This window comes from Oreochromis niloticus, linkage group LG6 (genome assembly GCF_001858045.2).
Source record: "Oreochromis niloticus isolate F11D_XX linkage group LG6, O_niloticus_UMD_NMBU, whole genome shotgun sequence".
In the NCBI taxonomy this organism is placed as follows: domain Eukaryota; kingdom Metazoa; phylum Chordata; class Actinopteri; order Cichliformes; family Cichlidae; genus Oreochromis; species Oreochromis niloticus.
The window spans coordinates 38,759,567-38,782,671 of NC_031971.2; the positions used below are offsets into that span (position 1 = coordinate 38,759,567).

Sequence of the window (23,105 nt, forward strand, 5' to 3'; positions counted from 1 at the left end):
ACAATACTCAGGGTGGCATTTTTATTACAGTGTCCAATTTTACGAAAAAGTATGTGTGAACATCTCTGTGACACAATTTGACTGTTGGTCAGTATATATCAATAAATGGATTTTAAGAAAAATTCTCAGTCTGAGCATCTGTGATTCCCATATTTAATATCTGACGTACCTGTTAACAGAACAGTTTCGAGGATGGAGGCTGAAATTTGCACTTTTTACCATGAAGCTACTCGTCAGAGGAATGATCCTAACAATGTTAGAGCTTGAAAGTGGAAAGAAAAAGAGTTCACTGTGACGTTCTAAAGAAATTACATCATCTCACAACAATTAGACTTTTCTAGAAAAAAGTGGAGGAGACACAAATCCCTGGAAGGTGGCGTCTGTTCACTCTGGTCACTCCTTGTAAATTAGGGAGCAGCTGAAAGCAGCTTCAGGTCTCAGATGTTATCAGCAGAGTCTGTCATCATGTGACGAGCACCAGTTTATAAGACACTGCTGTCAGACTGGAGCCATCACTGGTTCCTGATACAGCCGCTAAAATCCCACCCTGGAGAAGGAAAAACACGGGAATGAGCAACGCAGTGAAACATGGAAGTGGGAGACAGCTTCTTCTCCTGGTGGAGAGCAGCCAGAGGGAGAATGTGATCTGTGTGGAAGTTCATGTTCCAGCAGTAGAACTGTGACTCCAACACACTCCTGACTTTAGTGTTTCATGTGTTTGTCGTGTGTCTGCATGTAGTCAGCTTCCACTGAGCTGCATGAACATGAGCTCTGAGCTGACGGTGTGAGCAGGTACCCACCTGTCTGCTGTCACCTGTGTCAGTATAAAGGACCACTTCATCCACAGGAGCTGTGGAAACACAAAGTTCATGGAAGCTTCAGGTTAGACATGTGACACCTACTCTGTCCACGTCTTCATCATACTCTGCAGTGTCAGGAGTAACTAGTTACTACTGTAATCAGTTACAGTTGGTGAATGTGTGGAGCTGAGTAAATGTAGAAAGTAGCTTTGTGTGTCTCTTGTTTCAGCTGTTTAAAGACAGCCGGCTCATCACAGCTGTATCAGCTGGAACACATGTGACAGGAAATGACCTCCAAGCAGCAGACAGGTGACACTCACCTGGCAGCACATTCACACTTTCAGCTTCAAATGATTTTTGGCTCATTTGTTGCGTCTGTCAGAATCAGGTGGACCTGAGCTTCAAACCTGAAACTTTCCTCAGAGTCGGTCCAGTGAAAATACTCGGATTACTTCTTACGTTTGTAGTAACTAATAATCTGTCATGTCTTGGTGTTCTGCAGCGGTCTGCTCACAGCTGTTTCTGTGCTGTAGCACCGCTTTGGTTTGGTGGTTTGGTCATGGAGGGTTGTTGCTGCACTTCCTCCATAAACATGTTTCACACTTTGATCTTCACGTCTCAGAACAAGATTACAAATATGAAAAGAAATATTCCAGAACACAAACCCCTGCCTGCAGCTTGTAGGAGGTTAAACTTGTCTTGGACAGGATGCTTCCTCCTCATGATGAGGATGATGATGATGATGAGGGTAGCACTCAGGACAGAGAAGATTATAATGAGGATGTTATCTGTCAAACAGGAAATCAGATGTCAGCAAACACAGTGAACAACATGTTTAAAAATCACAGTTGGAAATAATCTCACAGCTTCTTGGTTCAGTCGAGCTGTTGGTGTCGTTGTTGGTGTCTCCACAGGTCGTTCTCACATGGACAGGAAGAGTTTTATTCTCTGCAGGGTTTGCAGCCACACATCTGTAAGAGGAGTTGAAGTCCTGTTTGTGCACAGTGAGAGGCAGAGAGAGCGCAGAGCTGCTCTGGTTCAGTCTCTGCTCGTCTTTAAACCACAGCAGTTTGGTCTCTCTGTCCACCAAACACAGTAAGGAGCAGCTCTCAGAGCTCACACTCACTTTCTTCACTGCAGGAGTCGGTACAGAGTCTGGGGACGAAAGTTGATGGAGAACAAAAGTTAACATCAGAAAAATGTTTTTAACTTTCTTCTTTTTGTTAGTGAACTTCATCAGGACAGCAGAGCTCTGGTTATTGCTGCTTTAATGCAGTCAGTGAACATTAATATGAAACTGCTCATTTCCAGATTTTACTAGAGGAGTGTTGAGGTTTACTTCTTCTTGACCTCACCGATCCGTTTGATATCCCAGCTGGAGAAGAAGGGTCAGATGAGGCTGGAGTATTTTTCATCAAAGCTTTATTACCAATGTGCATTGGGAGATCCCACTACATGCAGTCACAGCAAGCATCAGGTGGATCTGAGGAGCAATTCCTCAGTGTGTGATTATTATTAAGGCTCCGGGTGCTTCCTTAAAGGACTGCACCTATAGTTGTGTAGTAGTCACACAAGCATCTTGCAACCTTTAGATTACATGCTTAGTCACAGGGGCTACAGGTGAGCCCACCCTCGTGCTCACCCTCGTGAAAAGAGTACATGTTGTTTCCTCATCAAGCACACCCAAGGACACACCCCCTAACGCTCACATAGAAAGGTACTCTCCCAACTGTCCCTCTGTAGTTTCCTGCTTTTCTGTTCTTTACAACCTGCTCCTTCTCTCTGCACGTCAGAGGGGAACTGAAACATGCCACCTGCTCTAATATTTTCCCACAGGAGCTTTGCCTGATTTTAGCCCCACCCCATACCAGCCTTCTTCTGATTGGCTGCCCCTCACAAAAAACTGTTTTAAACTACTTTGGCTTCTAGTGCCAAATCTCTGGTTCGATCGTGTTTTTATCATTTCTAAGAACCACTGTGTCACGCTCTGAAGTGAAATCATTATTCGTGTATTTATTACTGTAATTCGTTGTTCACTTGCCAGAGTAAAAACTCCGTGGAGCATCTGCTGGTTGTTCAGAGCGCTGCTGTGATAATTCTGACCAAATCTTCCCTCATTTAAATTCTAAAGTCTCTGTTTGATAACCATCTGAGAGCAGTACCAGTGATGTCACATTCAAACACACTATGGAGCTCCTCATAGTGTGTTTGAATGTTTGAATATCAAGCACAAGATCCCAGGGTGGAGTCTGCCAGTAGTTGCCCAATAATCTCTCTCTGATTTCTTTATGAGTAGTGTGCTGGGAGCAGAGACAGCGGTGAGAGCTGTGCAGCAAACAGCACAAACACAGTGAACAAAGGAACAGTGTGTGCATGTGTGAGTCTGCAGTGGCAGACGTGATAAAAACAGACGCTTTGGTGTTTGGAGCAACATGTGGAGTAAAAATCTGCCAAGTCAGCTCTGTGATGACCTCCTGTAAAAAAGGGAGGAGCTAAAACAACCTCTCTTTTTGAGGATTATTCTGGTGCGTACTACAAACCAATTGGTGGCAGTAAAGTCCCACACTGTCTGTTGTAGACCATGTGGGTCTGCCCACACCTCCCCATATGAACTGTAAGGGTCTGTTTGTTGGGTAAGCAGTGATCCTGGAGCAGAGCTTTGGATTTCAGGTGAGCTACTCTGATGTCACAATCAACACAAACTCTTTTTGTGCTTGTTTCCTTCAACCAGCAGCTTCTGACTGTTCTGTTCAATCATTTGTCTAAACAAGCTCGGTCACATCTTTCCTGTGAAGCTCTGTGGACTCAAAACCTCAACTTCTGTGGAAGCCTTTCTTCTTCCTCTACAAGGAAACAGATTTTCTTCCTGTCTCAAGTTCTTGGTGTTACTGGTTAAATCAACCACAGGTAACATGATGATGGTGATGAGAGAAGCTTTACTGCAGAACTGTCTGAAAACAAACCCACAGGAGAGACAGCAGACAGCCAAACCACCATTATATACATTTCAATCTCATTATAAAGGTTTATGAGGCATTTCTCAGGTTTCCTGTCAAACTGTCAAAACTACCATCACTATCAGTAGAAGGTGCTGAAGAGGACACAGAAGAAACAAACGCTCTGATTCAAATCCTCATTAAAGGAAGAAAAAAGTCCATTAACAAGAACAAAAAGCTTTAAACAGGTTAAACTCCTGCTGTGCACCACAGCTCATCCATGATGCTTTGTCCACATTCGTCTAGTTTCACTTTGATTCTGATGTGAAAAGATGATAAAAATCCAAATTTAATGTGAAGAAGACAAAGGACAGTGAATTTATTGAACTGGAGGAGCCATCAGAGCATCACCAAAGAAGTAGTAATTATTTATAATTCTATTATAAATCAGGATTTAAAATCCAGGCTATAAATGTTTAATTCAACCTTCACGTCTCTGCAAAGATATGAAGTCGTGCATTTTTCTCAGGAAGTGACTGACCTGCAAACAAACATGCAGCTGCAGCTCAGCATGTTTGTTTCAGCTCATCTCAAAGTGATGGAGCTGTAAAGGTGAGTTTGATGTTTCTGACAAATCACTTTCGTGAAGAAGTCTCAGCTGTACGATGGAGCTGAACGACACCATCAGTGATATGAAACTTCAGGAAGCTGCTGAGAACAAACAGCCTGAGTCAGACTTAAGGAGGCTGATGGTTTTCACATCCAGGTTTATGAAACAGGATGTTGGGAGTTTGTGAGGATCTAAAGATGCCAACGTGTGGTTTCCTTCACCTCAGGCAGGTCTTTGAGCAGCAGCAGCATCCTCAGCTTCAGTGCTGAGCTCCATCAGCTGTCTGATCCATTTATTTGGACATTTGAAAGGTTTCCTATTCCACAGACTCACAGCAGGAAACACAAAGACGGGACATTATTCTGTGTATGGGAGCGTTCCCATAACTACATGACTGTCATTGGTTTCTATGACACAGACAGCAGCTTTGTAGTCAGACACAAACATTACAGCAGAGTGTGTTGCTTCATGAGTGGAAACCACAGCTTGTGTTTTGTAATGTGTTCCTCTCACAGCAGCAGCCACAGGAAGTCACCATCAACAACAAACCCATCAAAATAAAAGTGGCTGTTCTGCTTGTTAGGCTGTGTAACACTGTAGGCCATACAAGACTGACAGGTGGCAGCTGGGCTGTTCAAATATACACGTTTCACTGTAAGAAGTAACTGTTAATGCTTCATAAAGAAGTTCAATACCTTAGAAACTCACAGGCTGCTCTGCTGAGCTGTGATTGGTCGATAGTTAGGCACTAGTGGGAACATGGCCAATGAGGCTTTGTGTTACTTCTCTGTGGATTAACGTGACCATGAAATGGGAAACATGTTCAAGTAAACAGGAAGTTTTGTGTTTTGTTAAAAAAAGCTGTTAAATAAAAACGTGTTAATTTCAGTTGTTCTGCAGGATTTTCTAAGAACAGTGTTTAAACTTTCTGCTTTGTCCTGTTCTTTCATTCACTTTGTACAGATCAGTAATGTTGGTGAAAACACTGAAGTCAGAGCTGATTCTTCCTTTCACACCAGACATTTGTGGGATTATAAGAACAAAAAGCTGTTTTTATTCTGATGACATGACCAAACTAATGAGGAACATACAGACTGAGGTCACATATGAAGCTGTTACACAAAAATATACATACCAGAATAAATATCAGACTTACCGTACACTGTCAGCTTATATGATGATGTGAAAACGTTTCCTGTTTTAGAGTCGACAGTATAAATCCCTGAGTCGTCCCTCTGCAGCTCTGTGAGTGTAAAGAGTCCAGAGTTTCTGTCCCACTGAAGTCGGTTCATGTAAATTTCCCCAAATATTTCAAATTCCCCCTTATTCACATCAGCAATATTCTTTCCTCCATATGACAGAAATGCTTTCTCCTGCACAGGTGCAGGTAGAGTGATGTTTCCTCCCACAGTGCCCGTCAGGTTCTTCTTCACTTCCTCAGAAGCAGAAAATCTCATCACTGTAAAATATGAAGAGATCCAACAGTCAGTGAGAACTTTAATGAAAGTGATCAGAGATCTTACAAAGAGCCACAGAAAGGAAGTGAGGATTAAATCCAGGCAGCATGAAGCACGAGGAGGGTGAGGCTGATACATGTGAGCTGCATCAGTGACAGCAGGAACTCAGCCTCACACATTTTACACAAATCACAACAAGTTCTTACTTTTTGATCTGGTTGTGACAAACTAAACATTTACAGCTGCAAAAAGGTCGTTGGTGTCAAATAATGTTCAAATCTCATGAAGCCACATTTTATTCACAATAGAAGATAGAAAACATTTCACATGTTTAAACTGAGAGAGCTCATTTTGAATCTGATGGCAGCAACACGTCTGTAAACGCTGGACGGGCTCATGTTTCCTCTGCATCCACCTGTCAGCTCTGATGGAGCCTCTGCAGATGTGCAGACTGATCAACTTGTTTATTTCAGAGAAACTCGGCCTCTCTCAGACTCTTTGTACCCGATCATGTCACTGACCTGAGATCTGCTGCCATCAAATACAAAATGATCTCATGAAACAGTAAAATATCTCAGTTTAATACAACAGAGATTCAACATGATTTTATTCAACTGCTCAGTTTTAAATAAACCTCAAAGTTTCAAATTAAAGCACAAAGAAAGAAAAAAGTGTTTGAAAGGTTCGACAACCAAACGTGCAGTAAATTTGATATCTGAGGTTTACAATAGTGAAATAAAACAATGGACAAATCTTAAGTAAAAAGACAAAATAGACTTGAAGAAAACAGAAGTAATCATGTATAAAAGTATCTAACGTCAAATAAAACTAACATCTGTGAACACAACCAGCTCCAGGAAGTTCACAGTAAAAAACAATGATAACTGTGAGCTGTTGTCACGTCTGTGGAGGCAGACAGTTTGGAGAAGAGAGGGTGTGGACCCAACAGCAGACAATGGAGGCAGGTGATGAACAACAAGCGAGACGTTAATTGTCTGAACTAAACTACAAACAATAGTGATGGCCCGCTTGAAGCTGACGCTCCGGAGCGTGTGTCGAAAAAAACAACACACTGGTTCAGAAGCACTGTGTCGAGGCTTGCTTCGTTTGGCAAAAGTCACGTGACCAGTGACGTCCGAAGCTTCATTACGCACGTAACTGCTTCGGTACCTGATTCAAATGGAACGAAGTGAATCATTTGCGGGATTTGTGGAGTGTCTTGATGGTGACAGATAGCGAACCACTGATCATTCTACTGAGAGATTTGGTTCTGTTGTGTGGGAGTATTTTGAGTTTATTTTGGTCGGTGGGTTTTCCAGCTTTGTGTTCTGGCTGTTTGCTTTTGTTTTGTGCGTCTTTATTTTATCTGAAAACGGGAAAAACTTAAAATGTAAAAATCTGCTTTTCATAATATAAATATCATTAAATAACTTCCATTTGACTCGTAACATTTAATGTTATAAAAAGATATATTTTATTTTAAAAAATAATCTTAAAATGTTAGTCTACAAAATGTGCAGCAATTTAATTTATTTATTCTCTTTAGCTGATAGTTTGTGGAGCCATAACTGCATCTCTACCAGTTTTTCTGCACTCCAGCCTCTTCTGTGCCATGTGAAGGGATTTTCCTTAAGGCAGGACAAATTATCTCCACGAAAAGGAACAGATTCGGCCATCGCACAGTGGAACTAATTTTCTTCTTAAATAAAAATGAAAAAGGGTTACCTTAAATGCATCATGTTTTTAATTTGCAAGTTCATGAGCATTTCCCTTTCCATTTCACAATCAATTCTACTCCCAGGTCAAAAATATGTATAGGAAAATTTCCCTAATATAATATTATTTATAAATATACCCGTCTAGAGATTAAATGCATAAGTACATGGAGGCAGGACCTCACAGCAGAAGCATATGTAACCCAGTTCCTAAAATCATCTCAAACAAAAGAGAAGAAAAAGTAAAACATTTTATGTTCATTGTTCCTGTTCTTACTGTCCTTGTTTAATGAAAGTGAAACGAGATCAATACATTTATTTAAACATAAAAGGGACACAGATTTATATATGATATGCTCTGGTCAAACAAGGGTTAAGTTTTCTCAGAGGGTTGATGAGCTCTGATGAGAGCCTATTGTTTTACTCCACTCCTCACATGTCAGCCAATCGGTGAAGCTCTAGGCAGCTCTTGTCCCTCCTTAGTGCCAGCTCCCAAGTTTGCAGTCTCTTGCTTCTACAGCCGAACAGAGCAGGCGGACTAAAACTTTGTTATCGGTAAGCTGGAGAAATTAACATCTAACGAGTTAAAAAATACCATCTAAACTGATATTTTTCACAAAATATGGTTTTGCACTTGTTGTCGTAGAGGGCAGAGCGAAACCGGAAGGTTTACTGAGCTGTGGCTTCACGTAAACGCTGAGCATACACTCGACGGCGGTAAGCTAAATGTGGCTAATCAGACACGTGATGTGTGGAGTGTGGGTACAGTTGTTGGATGTCTCTGAAACGCACTGCTGTTATGTTAGTTATATCGTTAACTAAGTCATTTAACATGTGAAACGGTGTAAATGGTTAAAGCAGCTAAAAATAACTTTATCAGAGATAATTGTAAGCAGACTTTATCCTGCTTCCTGTTTAATTTTGATGTCAATCAGTTGTTTTACAATACTCAGTATTGAATACTTGGAGGTAATTTTTAGTGTATTTCCACTTGTACTAGTAGGCCTATGGTACAAGCGGGATTAAGCACGTCTATTTTAATACTCCTATTTGTGGACTGAGTCTTGTGTTTACATGTTATTGAACCTGATTGTTTGCACTTTGTTCAATTTATGATAAGCATTTGCATATTATTCCATTTCTTAAAAGGGGTAATATACTTATTTATTTGTGATTAGATATATATGTACAGTGAGTTTATTCTGATGAATGTGATTAATGTTTACAATGAAAGTGAATTATATGGTGACTATAATTCCTGAATGTTTGAAACCTTGTAGATAATCTTTAATGTTACTGCAGGTTACAAACAAGTATCGAACCTTGATACTGTGAAATTTTGGATATTGATACTTTGAAACTTGATATTTTAATGTTGTACAACATGATTGAACTGATGATGATTGAACTGATGATGATTGAATTGATGATAGCTGATCTGAATAGTAGTTACTGCACTGTGACACTACTTTAGTTTAATTTGTGAGAGTTACTCCTAAATTGTTCGTGACATATATTTGACCATTGTTTATAGGTCAGGTTTTTTATATGGGACGAATCCAAGGCCAGGTCAGCGATTCCAGAACCGAGAGCGTTCCAGTGTTCACTGGATGGCGAGCCGACCCAAGATCCTAGGAGACGATATACATACACACGCACACTCATTTGCACATTGATGGACTACAATCTTCTACTGTACAAGTAGTACGGTAGGATAGACAATCACACACACTCTTACCATTGGACGGACTCTATTGCAATACACCCGTTTGTCATGGGCCCCACCGGTACCATTTGGACTTAAAAAAGACTAATACTTTTACTTGTGCACAATTTTATTTTATTCTATTGTTTTGCTACTTTGGGGGAAATTTTTATACTGGAAGTTCTGTTAAAACCTGTTGTAACACTGTGTTGTTCACAAATTCCTTTTAAAGGGCTTAAAATCACTAAAGCACTTTTAAGCCACACAACTGTGTTTGTCTGGTTTCTCTGCCATTCATATACCAGAGCTCTAAGAGTCGTTCTTTATCTTCTGATACTAGCCCAAATTACTCATTACCTTGGTAGTTATCCATTGGTTCTGTATACAACTCCAGGTGAGTGCTACAAAAGTGGCGAGCCAGCCAGGAGCTCTTTGGTGCATGAATATCAGCAGTGAAACCTCTTTAAAGTGTGTATATTGTCATAGAAACATCTTTTGCTATTGCCACAAGATGGATTTTGTATTGAGCTCAGGTATCAAAGTCCCCAATGCCGTAATTGTTAGTGGTATACTCAATTCATCAGATGATGAAGAGATTCTAGACTTTTTAAAGCAGTATGGTACCTTTAGAGCCGTCCCAGTTGTAGATTCCAACTCTGAGTTTTTCAAAAACGTGATCGTTGAGTACCGAAGTGGTAACTCCATTGATGCCTTAACTGATCTTTTGCCATACACATATGAAGTTGAAGGGAAGCCCGGTGTAAAATACCATGTAAGAGCTCTCTCTAGCGTTTACACTGCCAAGGTGGGTGGCAGTGCTACCAAATCCTACTTAGATGAAATAAAGCAGGTGGCAAAACTGAGTGGCAAAAGTTTTGAAGAGGTACTGAAGTCGATGATGACAGAGATCAGTGAAATCATTGGGAGTTCAGAGACCGATGATGAATGTATGCTCTCCTCCATGCAAGTTGGTGATCCAAACAGGGAGAACCAGCTTCACCCCTCTCTTGAAACTTCTGAGATTGCACGCCAGCAGTTGTCTGAAGATCCACCACAGGTAGGATTGATTCAAGGTGGTGCGGAGCCACACCTACCTGTTGATTTCAAAAAGAGCCCACTTAGTGCGGCAAACAGTTTCAACCCACCTGAAATTCAGAAAGTCATTATGGAACACATCGTGAAGAAAGATGACTTGATTGCACATTCATATTCTCCAATGAGACTCCGCTCATTCTCTGGTAGGATTCCCAGACCCAACGGTGAGACAGATTATGACACATGGCGTTCACATGTCGAACTTCTCAGGAAAGACCCCGCCATGTCTGAACTTCAAAAATCTAGAAAGATCTTTGAGAGCTTGTTGTCCCCTGCAGCTGACATTGTCAACAGACTGAGCCCAGAAGCTTCACCTGAAACTTACCTTCAGTTGTTAGATGCAGCTTTTGGAACAGTGGAGGACGGAGAGGAGCTTTTGGCCCAATTCATGAACACTCTTCAGGATCCTGGTGAAAAGGCCTCTGCGTACCTCTGCCGTCTTCAGGGCGCATTGAACCTCACTCTGAAGAGGGGAGGAGTCTCTGCTGAGGATGCCGATAAACACATTCTCAAGCAGTTTTGTCGTGGATGTTGGGACCACACCTTGCTCTCAGATCTTAATCTTGAAAATAAGAAAAGCCAACCTCCAACATTCTCAGAACTTCTATTAATGCTCCGAACAGAAGAAGATAGACTGGCAGCTAAAGCCACACGGATGAAGAAACACCTTGGCTCAACCCGGCAGCGGGTTGTGGCACACTGTCAAAAGACTTGCACCTGTAGTGAGCTACAGACAGTGACTCACTCTGATTCTGACCCATTGACAGATCTGAGGAAGCAAGTTGCATCTCTACAGAGTCAGCTTACTAATTTGATGGCAAAGAAACAGAAGAAAAGCTCGCAGCCCAAGGGCAAAGCTGAGTGTGATTTACGTGAGATGGCTATGGCAACACCTAACATCAAGGTCACAAGTGCGAAGCCTGCCAACTTGCGGCAGGGCACCCAGCCAAAACCTTGGTACTGCTTCAAGTGTGGTCAGGATGGCCACATCTCAGCAAGTTGCAGTAATGACCCAGACCCCACTCTTGTCGCTGATAAGACGAAGCAATTGAGAGAGAAGCGTCGCATTTGGGACATGCAAAACACTCCATCTGCTCACCAGGATTTTTAGACGCAGTCTCAGTTGTGGGGCAAACTGGGACTGAAGCAGGTCAACGTCGTCCCGCTAAACCTGGAAGTCAAGCTAAACCAAGAGCACAGGCCACTTTGAGGCAGTCCCATGTTGGAGAACAGCCTTTCAGACTACCTAAGAGGCTCATAGGCACGAAGAGTACAGGTCAAGTCACGATCAAAGGTAAGGTGTGCAGATGTCTCCTTGATACGGGTTCTCAAGTGACCACTGTCACCAAGTCCTACTATGACCAGTATTTGTCTGAGCAACCGATAGAGCCACTCCATGACCTTCTGGAAGTTGAAGGAGCCAATGGGCAGCTTGTACCTTACCTGGGTTATGTTGAGATTGGAATCACCTTTCCTAAAGACTTTCTTGGTGCTGAACTAGAAGTCAAAACGCTAGCTCTAGTAGTCCCAGACACCGAGACATTAACGAAGACTTGTGTATTGATTGGAACAAACACTCTTGATGTAGTGTATGAAATGTACACAGACGCGAACCCAGAGGGCTACCATCCCATTCCTCATGGGTACAGAACCGTACTCAAAGTACTGGAGTTGCGGCAAAAGCAATGTTCAGATGAAAACGTTGGATTAGTGAGGATGCGTGGCAAGGATGAAGTAATCGTCCCAGCTGGGAAAACAGTCGTTCTTGAGGGGACAGTATCAATCAAGGAATTTTACACTGAGAGATCTGCCCTGTTGGAATATCCTTCAGCATCTTCCCTGCCTGGGGGGCTTTTAGTGCAGACCTGTCTCCTTGACTTGCCAAGTAACCAGTCGTGCAAACTACCTGTAGTAGTTTCCAATGAGTCAGAGCATGACATTACCATCCCGGCTAAGAGCGTGATTGCCGAACTCAGTGCAATACAGACTGTCCTATCCCACAAGCAAATTGTGAGTGAGCCATCAGAGTGTGAACCATCTAAGACCTCTAGTGTGACATTTGACTTTGCCGACTCGCCTATCCCTTCTGACTGGAAAGACCGCATTACTCAAAAGCTGAGCAGTATGCCAGAGGTCTTCGCCCAGACTGATCTGGATTTTGGAAGGACGGACAAGGTCAAACACCACATTAAGCTATCAGATGAGACACCATTCAAACACAGAGCCCGACCGATTCACCCACACGACATAGAGGCTGTTCGAAAGCATCTGCAAGAGCTTCTCGCAACTGGAGTAATCCGCGAGAGCGAGTCCCCATTCTCCTCGCCAATTGTTGTGGTCAGGAAGAAGAACGGTCAGGTACGCCTGTGTGTTGACTACCGTAAGTTAAACTTACAAACAGTGAAAGACGCATACGCCCTCCCAAGACTGGATGACACCTTCACCGCACTCTCAGGTTCCAAGTGGTTCAGTACACTCGATCTTAAGTCCGGCTATTATCAGATCGAAGTCGCAGAGAGTGATAAGCCCAAGACTGCCTTTGTCTGTCCACTAGGTTTCTGGGAGTTCAACCGTATGCCACAGGGAGTGACAAACGCGCCAAGTACTTTTCAGAGACTTATGGAGAAATGCATGGGAGACATAAATCTGAAGGAAGTTGTTGTTTTCCTGGATGATCTGATAGTTTTCTCCAAAACCCTTGAGGAGCATGAAGCCAGACTCATGAAGGTCCTGGAACGCTTAAAGGAGTATGGGTTAAAGCTGTCTCCTGAGAAGTGCAAGTTCTTCCAGTCCTCAGTTCGGTACTTGGGGCATGTTGTTTCTCAGCACGGAGTGGAAACTGACCCAGAAAAGACGGCCACACTTAAAACTTGGCCAGTCCCTCAGAACCTCAAGGAGCTGAGATCCTTCCTCGGGTTCTGTGGGTATTACAGACGGTTTGTTAAAGGCTACTCAAGTATTGTGAAGCCGCTGAACGATCTAACGTCCGGTTATCCACCACTGAGGAAGCATTGCAAATCAAAAGGGAGGAGTAATCAGTATCATGATCCGAAGGAGCCGTTTTACGGGCGATGGACCCCGGCTTGCCAGAAAGCGTTTGAGGCCATCATTGACAAGCTAACGTCGCCTCCAGTCCTGGCCTTTGCTGACCCAGAGCTGCCTTACATCCTTCATACAGATGCGAGCACCACGGGCCTTGGAGCAGCCTTATACCAGGAGCAGGAGGGACAGCTGCGGGTTATCGCCTACGCGAGCAGAGGTTTGTCGTGTAGTGAGTCACGCTATCCAGCACACAAGCTCGAGTTTTTGGCTTTAAAGTGGGCTGTAACAGAGAAGCTGAGTGACTACCTCTATGGCAATCAGTTCACCGTTGTCACAGACTCAAACCCTCTGACCTACATCCTCACCTCAGCAAAACTCGATGCAACCAGCTACAGGTGGTTGGCGGCCCTCTCTACCTTCAATTTCAGACTCCAGTATCGTTCTGGAAAACAAAATGGAGATGCCGATGGACTCTCGCGTCGTCCTCATGGCAAGCTACCTGATGACCTTACATCTCAAAAAGAGAGAGACCGGATATGTCAGTTCGCAAAACATCTGTCAGATCCAGACAATATCGACTCAGTCGATCAGGACGTTGTTCATGCTATCTGTGAGAGACAGTTTGTTTATCATTCGACCACCTCTGAAGCTTTGGGTGATGATGCAGGTATATCCCTTGTCGAAAGTCTTGCCATTTCTAGAGATGCTGTACCTGACAGCTTTGAGCATGAAGAGACGTTGGGAGGCCTACACATCATTCCCCACCTCTCACAGGCAGATATCAGGGACAGCCAGAGATCTGATCGGTGCGTCAGACATATTATCACCCAGATGGAGAGTGGGGAGAAACCCCCTCCCACATTGAGGAAAGAACTTCCAGACGTAGTCCTGTTGCTGAGAGAGTTGAACAGGTTCGAGCTGTGCAATGACATTCTCTACAGAACACGCCAAGAAGGCGGTAATAAACATTACCAGTTGGTCTTACCTGAAGACCTGCGAGAGTCTGTGTTGACAAGCCTACATGACAACATGGGTCATATGGGAATAGAGCGCACACTCGATCTGGTCAGAGCCAGGTTCTACTGGCCGAGAATGTCCTCAGATGTGGAGAAAAAGATAAAGACCTGCCACAGGTGTGTACGCAGGAAAACGTTACCTGAGAAGGCTGCACCTTTGGTGAATATCATGACGACAAGACCCCTTGAGTTAGTCTGCATGGATTTCCTATCCATTGAACCAGACAGCAGTAATGTGAAAGATGTTCTTGTCATCGCAGATCATTTTACTAAATATGCAGTCGCTATCCCAACATCGAACCAAAAAGCTGGGACTGTCGCAAAGTGTCTGTGGGACCATTTCATAGTACACTATGGCATTCCTGAAAAATTACACAGCGATCAAGGGCCGGATTTTGAATCTCAGCTGATCAAAGGGCTGTGTGAAGTAGCAGGCATACAGAAGATTCGGACTACCCCGTACCACCCCAGGGGCAACCCGGTGGAGCGTTTTAACCGAACACTCTTAAGTATGCTTGGAACTCTGGAGAACAAAGACAAGTCACATTGGAAGGATTTTGTAAAGCCTTTAGTTCATGCGTACAACTGTACCAAGAACGAGGTAACTGGATTCACACCGTATGAGCTGATGTTTGGGCGGCAGCCACGGTTGCCTGTCGACTTAGCTTTCGGGTTACCTGTGAGAGAACAACAAAACAAGTCACACTCTCAATATGTTAAGGACCTCAAATCCCATCTTGAGGAGAGCTATAAAATAGCTACGTGGAGTGCTGCAAAGGTAGCCGAAAGGAACAAAACCAGATTTGACAAACATGTGACCACATCTACCTTGGAAATCGGGGACCGAGTGCTGGTCAGGAACATACGCATTCGAGGGAAGCACAAACTCGCCGATAAATGGGAGCAGACCGTCTATGTGGTGGTGAAACGAGCTGGAGACCTCCCCGTCTACACCGTTAAACCGGAGGGCGGGGATGGCCCCATACGCACCCTACACAGTGACCTCTTACTCCCCTGTGGATTCCTCTCTGCAGCCAAGGAAGTGAAACCTGAACAACCAAAACCAAAGAAAAAACATTTTATGTTCATTGTTCCTGTTCTTACTGTCCTTGTTTAATGAAAGTGAAACGAGATCAATACATTTATTTAAACATAAAAGGGACACAGATTTATATATGATATGCTCTGGTCAAACAAGGGTTAAGTTTTCTCAGAGGGTTGATGAGCTCTGATGAGAGCCTATTGTTTTACTCCACTCCTCACATGTCAGCCAATCGGTGAAGCTCTAGGCAGCTCTTGTCCCTCCTTAGTGCCAGCTCCCAAGTTTGCAGTCTCTTGCTTCTACAGCCGAACAGAGCAGGCGGACTAAAACTTTGTTATCGGTAAGCTGGAGAAATTAACATCTAACGAGTTAAAAAATACCATCTAAACTGATATTTTTCACAAAATATGGTTTTGCACTTGTTGTCGTAGAGGGCAGAGCGAAACCGGAAGGTTTACTGAGCTGTGGCTTCACGTAAACGCTGAGCATACACTCGACGGCGGTAAGCTAAATGTGGCTAATCAGACACGTGATGTGTGGAGTGTGGGTACAGTTGTTGGATGTCTCTGAAACGCACTGCTGTTATGCTAGTTATATCGTTAACTAAGTCATTTAACATGTGAAACGCTGTAAATGGTTAAAGCAGCTAAAAATAACTTTATCAGAGATAATTGTAAGCAGACTTTATCCTGCTTCCTGTTTAATTTTGATGTCAATCAGTTGTTTTACAATACTCAGTATTGAATACTTGGAGGTAATTTTTAGTGTATTTCCACTTGTACTAGTAGGCCTATGGTACAAGCGGGATTAAGCACGTCTATTTTAATACTCCTATTTGTGGACTGAGTCTTGTGTTTACATGTTATTGAACCTGATTGTTTGCACTTTGTTCAATTTATGATAAGCATTTGCATATTATTCCATTTCTTAAAAGGGGTAATACACTTATTTATTTGTGATTAGATATATATGTACAGTGAGTTTATTCTGATGAATGTGATTAATGTTTACAATGAAAGTGAATTATATGGTGACTATAATTCCTGAATGTTTGAAACCCTGTAGATAATCTTTAATGTTACTGCAGGTTACAAACAAGTATCGAACCTTGATACTGTGAAATTTTGGATATTGATACTTTGAAACTTGATATTTTAATGTTGTACAACATGATTGAACTGATGATGATTGAACTGATGATGATTGAATTGATGATAGCTGATCTGAATAGTAGTTACTGCACTGTGACACTACTTTAGTTTAATTTGTGAGAGTTACTCCTAAATTGTTCGTGACATATATTTGACCATTGTTTATAGGTCAGGTTTTTTATATGGGACGAATCCAAGGCCAGGTCAGCGATTCCAGAACCGAGAGCGTTCCAGTGTTCACTGGATGGCGAGCCGACCCAAGATCCTAGGAGACGATATACATACACACGCACACTCATTTGCACATTGATGGACTACAATCTTCTACTGTACAAGTAGTACGGTAGGATAGACAATCACACACACTCTTACCATTGGACGGACTCTATTGCAATACACCCGTTTGTCATGGGCCCCACCGGTACCATTTGGACTTAAAAACGACTAATACTTTTACTTGTGCACAATTTTATTTTATTCTATTGTTTTGCTACTTTGGGGGAAATTTTTATACTGGAAGTTCTGTTAAAACCTGTTGTAACACTGTGTTGTTCACAAATTCCTTTTAAAGGGCTTAAAATCACTAAAGCACTTTTAAGCCACACAACTGTGTTTGTCTGGTTTCTCTGCCATTCATATACCAGAGCTCTAAGAGTCGTTCTTTATCTTCTGATACTAGCCCAAATTACTCATTACCTTGGTAGTTATCCATTGGTTCTGTATACAACTCCAGGTGAGTGCTACACATACTGCATAATGTGCATTATTATATGTATGTTATATGTAACGTGGTATTTTTCAATTATTGTATTTACCAACATCAAGAAGTCACAAGCAAAGAAAGACCAAACCATGGTGCATGTTCACACAAAGAAAGTTTACTGGTCAAAATTATTTATTAAACAAATAAACTACATTTTTTAACACCAAAAAATACACGTTCAAAGCAACACAACAGCAGCCCAATATCAGACAGAGTTCCACTCTGTAGAGTGGGCTATCATTATGAAGCAGTTGGTTTTATTTTGTGGATTCAAACTGCTCTTCATATTTTTGGCCACCAGATGTCACCAGAGAGGACTGTGTTGAAAAGCTTCGAGTAATGAACCGTTTTTCAATACAAGCTTCAGTGCTTCAGAAAGCTTCATTTGGCCATCACTACTAAAAACCATCTAAACTGGGGTGAGCTAAACATAAAACACTACCTGAGACAAGATGCCTGAACCCTCGAAATAGAAACCTGGAAACACAGAAGGAGAAGAGCAGACGAACCAACAGCCAGAGAACAGAGGACTAAATACACCAAGCAGTAACGAGGGGATGAGGACCAGCTGGGACTAATCACACACACAGGAGACAGGAAGGAAGCAACCAGAATGACACAGGATATGAGACTGTCAAAGTAAAACAGGAAATAGAAAATTTACAATAATTGATTACACAGCAGTGGAGAGTAGACTTTATCACAGTAGATGTCTTTCTGAAAGTGCTGTAACTAAGTTTAAGAATATAATCCACCCACTGTTATCATCTTCAATGCCCTGTACCAACACAGAGCAGAGCAGCTATCTGAACGCTACTCCAACAGAGGTCGATCATCTTGTTAATACTTTTACCTCCTCACTACGTACGACTCTGGATACTGTAGCTCCTGTGAAAACTAAGGTCTCAAATCAGAAGTACCTGACTCCGTGGTATAAATGGTAAATGGACGGGTTCTTATACAGCGCTTTTCTACTCTTCTGAGCACTTAAAGCACTTTATACAACTTGTGCATTCACACAAGCACATTTGTGTTCTAGCTAACACTCACACACACTCACAGTCCGATAGATGCATCAGAGAGCAATTTGGGGTTACTATCTTGCCCAAGGATGTTTGGCATACAGACTAGGGGAGCCAGAAATCGAACCACCAACCTTCCGATCAGTAGATGACCTGCTCTACCGCCTGAGCTGCAGCACCCCGTAAGTTCTCAAACACGTAGCCTAAAGCAGATAACTCATAAGCTGGAGAGGAAATGGCGTGTCACAAATTTAGAGGATCATCATTTAGCCTGGAGAAATAGTTTGCTGCTTTATAAGAAAGCCCTCCGCAAAGCCAGAACATCTTACTATTCATCACTGATTGAAGAAAATAAGAACAACCCCAGGTTTCTCTTCAGCACTGTAGCCAGGCTGACAAACAGTCAGAGCTCTACTGAGCCAACAATCCCTTTAACGTTAACTAGTAATGACTTCATGAACTTCTTCACAAATAACATTTTTATCATTAGAGAGAAAATTACCAATAATCATCTCACAGATGTAATATTATCTACAGCTACTTTTAGTACCATCGATGTTAAGTTAGACTCTTTTTCTCACGGTCTGCGGGAGGCAGAACGAGTAGAGAAAGAGTGGAGGACCCAAATTTAGACGCTGATGAGGAGACAGAATAAACTTAACAAAAGCCTTTATTTGTGGCTGAAGCTTGAACTTAGAAAAATAAAGCAAAAGTCTGAGATCAACTAAGAAAACTATGAACACTGATTAAACTATGAAACATGAAGGGTCACTATGAAGTCTAAAACTAGACAAACATAGAAACCATGGCAACAATAATAAATAATGGCTGCCTTTAACCTCAACTGAAGCTAAATAAGAATAACACATGAACTATAATCACAAATCGAACATTAGACGAATACAAAAATATACTCAGAGTCAGAGACCCAGCCTGTGACACCAACCGGTCTTTCTGAGTTAACTTCAATAATTACTTCCTCCAAACCATCAACGTGTCTTTTAGACCCCATTCCTACAAAACTGCTCAAAGTAGTCCTGCCATTAATTAATGCTTCAATCTTAAATATGATCAACCTATCTCTAATAATCGGCTATGTACCACAGGCCTTCAAGGTGGCTGTAGTTAAACCTTTACTTAAAAGCATCTGTAGACCCAGCTGCTAATTATAGGCCAACCTCCAACCTTCCTTTCATATCATAATAATGTGATGTCTGTGAGATCATTATGATCACACTGTTCTTCAAACTTTCTCATAAAGCTGATTTCTGCTCTCGTTATGAAGCCTGGAAGGATCCAAAGACAAACTTTATCCTCCACATCTGGCAGAGCAAACATCTGCTGACAGATGTAGTGAAGCTGAAGCTGCTTCTGTTGGTCTGTCAGCTGTTTGTTCAACAAACACGTTTCTGACTGAACAGTTTGTTCACAGGTAAAAGCTGCATCGCTCTAAGAATGAGCCAAACACCTGTTTTTGTCACTGATACACAGAAGAATGAATTTTAGGACTCTGAACAACAACGAAGAAGTTCGAACTTACCTAAAAACATGAGAATAAAGCTCATCTGAGGCATCGTGACTTCCTGTTACTGTGGAGGCTTTTTACATGAAGAAGCCAAAATAGCCTCTCTCTCTCTCTCTCTCTCTCTCGCTCACTCGCACTGCATGCTGGGAGTTTGGTGGGTGTGAGTGAGACTGAGTTTTTCATTAAATGCTTTTTCAGTTTTCTTCCTGTGTTTGTTGTGTGATCGTTTCAGAGCTGTCTGTGATTGTTAGTTTGTTGTGTTTTTGGCAGAGATGGCGTCCAGTGGGACGCCATCCTTGAAGCATGGAGTCAGGGTGGAGCTGCAGCCGAGCACCACCCTCGAGCAGGTGCTGTTGGCTGTAGGAGAGCAGGTGGGACATGAAACATTTCATGGATGAATACAGCGGTTGTTATTTTCTGAAAGAGCCGGGGTTTGTCAGCCAGCTCAGAGAGCGGATGTCTCGTTGGTATCTAGATGTAGTAGATACGTAGCTGCCTCATCCTTATGCACACACTTACTATTTTAGTGCCACCACCTGGTCGTCTGGAAGAGGTGCAGCAGCTTCTGGTGAAGTTTGTCTGGTCTGGTCAGCATTGGCCCTGTATCTTCCTGTGTCAGAGGGGGAACAAGGACTAATGGACGTTTTATCCAGAACTGCAGCTTTTAGCCTACAGACTGCACAGAGGCTGCTGTACGACTGTGGCTACTGCTGGCTGACTTCTGCTCGTTGCTTCTCAGGAGAGCGGGCCAGCTTGGATTAGATAAACAGCTTTTTCTTCTAAAACTGGCTGAGGCTGATCCGTCTGGACTTACACCTTTAATGCTCAGTGGTCGACGCCTGGAAGGCGCTGAAGGTGACACAGACTCCTGACCACACACCTGGGATGTGACTTTTTGAAGAGCCGCTGTTTTTAAAATGACTTTTTTTTCAAGTACTGTGTTTTCTTCTGCCACAATAACCAGCAGGTTTGTGGAGGCTGGTATTATCAAACTGGGTCATCTCACAAGGATGTCAATGGGGACACTTGGTGGTGTCACATGAAGTCGTGCTGGGGAGGACTGTGGAGGAGATTTGGCAATCCCTGAAGAAAAGACGGACTCTGGTTCTGATACATTTTTGTTTGGTACGCCCAAGCTGGCTATATGGAGGACTAGGAAGAACCAGATGTTAGCTCAGGGTTGGACTGATGCTGTGCAGAGTTTAAAAGGATTGTTGGCATCCTGTCTGAGAGTAGAGCTTTTTAAACTATGTGGGGGACTGGACAGTGAGCAGACTGTTTCAGCGCCACCTGCAGGCTGAGACTGTAGGTACTTAAAGTATTAAAGTAAATATTACTGTAACAATCAGAACACAGTAACAGTCCCATTATCAGCTGTATTCTGACATACAGTTTAACATAGAAGCTCAGAGCAACAGGAAACATGAAAGTGTCTCTGTGTGCAGGAACGTGGGCTGAACTCTCAGTGCAGAGTTACAGGACACAGCTACAGCTGAAGCTCTGATCCATCCAGTTACGACTTGTTCTGATAACATTTCATCCAAATCAGTGACACAACCATCACAACCACATCAGGACAAACTCAGACGTGCTTTAAAAAGTCTGTTTCTGTCAGTAAATCATGTTTCTGGGACTCAGTTGAAGATTCTTCTCCCAAAGTTTGGCTCTGAAACTGAAACAGATACAAACTGTATGCATCAACATACCTGTCCACACCTGTCAGCCACATCAATCCACACTGCCTGATGGGAGTTTTCCCAGAGAATATTTACTGCTGCCCACAGAGCCATGACACAGAGGTCAGAGGTCATAATATAAATGAAAATGACTCAGTGACATCATGTTTCAGTACTTGTTGTTCCTAGAGTATTTAAAAGTAGAATGGGAGGCAGAGCCTTCAGTTTTCAGGCCCCTCTTCTGTGGAACCAGCTTCCAGTTTGGATTCAGGAGACAGACACTATCTCTACTTTCAAGATTAGGCTTCAAACTTTCCTTTTTGCTAAAGCATATAGTTAGGGCTGGACCAGGTGACCTTCGACCTTCCTTTGGTTATGTTGCCTTCTTTTCACTCCCCGTGTGTTTCTGTTGCATGTCATTAACGTTGCCTCGTTTCTCCCACAGTTCCTGTTGTGTCCTCGTCTCTGTTCTCCTTCTCTTCCCCCCATCAGTTCTCAGCAGGTGGCCCCGCCCCTCCCTGAGCCTGCTTCTGTTGGAGGTCTCTGTCCACAACACAGCTACGAACAAGCACGGTACAAAACCTCCCACACCAAATATTTTTACTCGTGTACAAGTACATGTAAGTACTGCAGGGAGTGTCTGATGCAGTCACAGTTATGTTGAACTCATCCGGTCCTGATGCTGCCGTCACAGATCATCACATTTCTCTCCCAGAAACTTGCAGCACTGCCTGACAGCTCGACACACAGAAGAAGCAGTACTGCTCTGAATACTGCAATGAATACTGCAATGAATACTACTGTAACTACTACAATAAGTACTGCAATTAATTCACAGTAAATGCTGCTCTAAACGTTGCTGTAAGTGCAGCACAGTAGATTGTCCCTCTTGCTGCTGCAGCATGATGATCTGTTGTCTGCTGAGGAAACCACGTGTGCTTCCTGTTCTGTGAAAGCTCTACAGTGTGGTTCAGAGGAACGCTGCACACTGTCCACGGTCTCAGGTCAGTGAGGTCGACCACAGTCTGAGACGTGACAGCACAGCAGAGACGTCGTGAGCTCGGCAGCTCTCAGCTTTCTACAGAAACAACCACAGAAGCCTCTCACAGCTGTGTGTGTCTGAGCCTGTGAGAAGCTTCCAACACCACCTGAGACTTTTACTGATCACTGTCACATTAACAGGTTGAGTGTTAACATGCTGGCAGCACTCAGACACATTCATGGAGGAATAACTGAAAACTCCTTCAGAATGAAAGCTGCTGTACTTGGAGGTGTTTGTGATATAAACGTCTGCAGACCTGAACTGTCAGCAGATGCTGCACAGCTCCTGCTCCTGTGTCAGCTCACACAACATCATTAGCATCATATTTACACTCGTGTCGAGCACGAAGGGCCTGAAGGATGTGCCCACAGCTCCACTAACAGACAGAGAGCAGGATGAAAACTGTAAATGTGCAAACAGAAACGGGACCAAACCATAAAGAACAAAAATATGAGGAACTCTGTGAAGGAGGGACGGAGTCAGTGGGCAGGTGGCGCTGTGCTAGCTC

The 23,105-nt window shown here is 42.9% G+C and overlaps 2 protein-coding genes and 1 long non-coding RNA gene across 4 annotated transcripts; 2 read left to right on the forward strand and 1 right to left on the reverse strand.

Annotated features, from left to right (window-relative positions):
* LOC109202346 (uncharacterized) lies at nucleotides 1–19,966 on the reverse strand. 2 transcript variants are annotated; one of them, XM_019359427.2, is made up of 6 exons: nucleotides 19,895–19,966; nucleotides 5,503–5,805; nucleotides 1,665–1,955; nucleotides 1,466–1,588; nucleotides 801–850; nucleotides 1–547 (listed from the first exon to the last, which is right to left on the reverse strand). In XM_019359427.2, the coding sequence occupies exons 1-6, from the start codon at nucleotides 19,926–19,928 to the stop codon at nucleotides 464–466; spliced, it is 885 nt and encodes a 294-aa protein (XP_019214972.1). In that variant the 5' UTR covers nucleotides 19,929–19,966; the 3' UTR covers nucleotides 1–463. The 2 variants fall into 2 exon arrangements, with proteins under 2 accessions (XP_019214972.1, XP_019214973.1); XM_019359428.2 differs by lacking the exon at nucleotides 801–850 and having other exon boundaries at nucleotides 498–547; nucleotides 19,895–19,964.
* Nucleotides 7,722–11,899, forward strand: LOC109202349 (uncharacterized). The gene is made up of 3 exons (XM_025908080.1): nucleotides 7,722–8,073; nucleotides 8,165–8,235; nucleotides 9,053–11,899. Exon 3 carries the CDS (start codon nucleotides 9,663–9,665, stop codon nucleotides 11,427–11,429), a length of 1,767 nt encoding a protein of 588 aa, XP_025763865.1. The 5' UTR covers nucleotides 7,722–8,073; nucleotides 8,165–8,235; nucleotides 9,053–9,662; the 3' UTR covers nucleotides 11,430–11,899.
* Nucleotides 15,460–17,173, forward strand: LOC109202350 (uncharacterized). The gene is made up of 3 exons (XR_002062272.2): nucleotides 15,460–15,758; nucleotides 15,850–15,920; nucleotides 16,738–17,173. It is a non-coding gene; the product is annotated as an uncharacterized LOC109202350 (long non-coding RNA).
* Nucleotides 19,967–23,105: the final 3,139 nt, after the last annotated feature.

Coding starts and splice junctions, on each gene's coding strand:
- LOC109202349 (XM_025908080.1), top strand. CDS start 9,663: ATGAATATCAGCAGTGAAACCTCTTTAAAGTGTGTATATTGTCATAGA.
- LOC109202346 (XM_019359427.2), bottom strand. CDS start 19,928: ATGCCTCAGATGAGCTTTATTCTCATGTTTTTAG. Junction 851..1,465: donor CCTACAAGCTGCAGGCAGGG/GTTTGTGTTCTG, acceptor GTGTTTCCACAG/CTCCTGTGGATGAAGTGGTC. Junction 548..800: donor ACACAGGTGACAGCAGACAG/GTGGGTACCTGC, acceptor TTCCTTCTCCAG/GGTGGGATTTTAGCGGCTGT.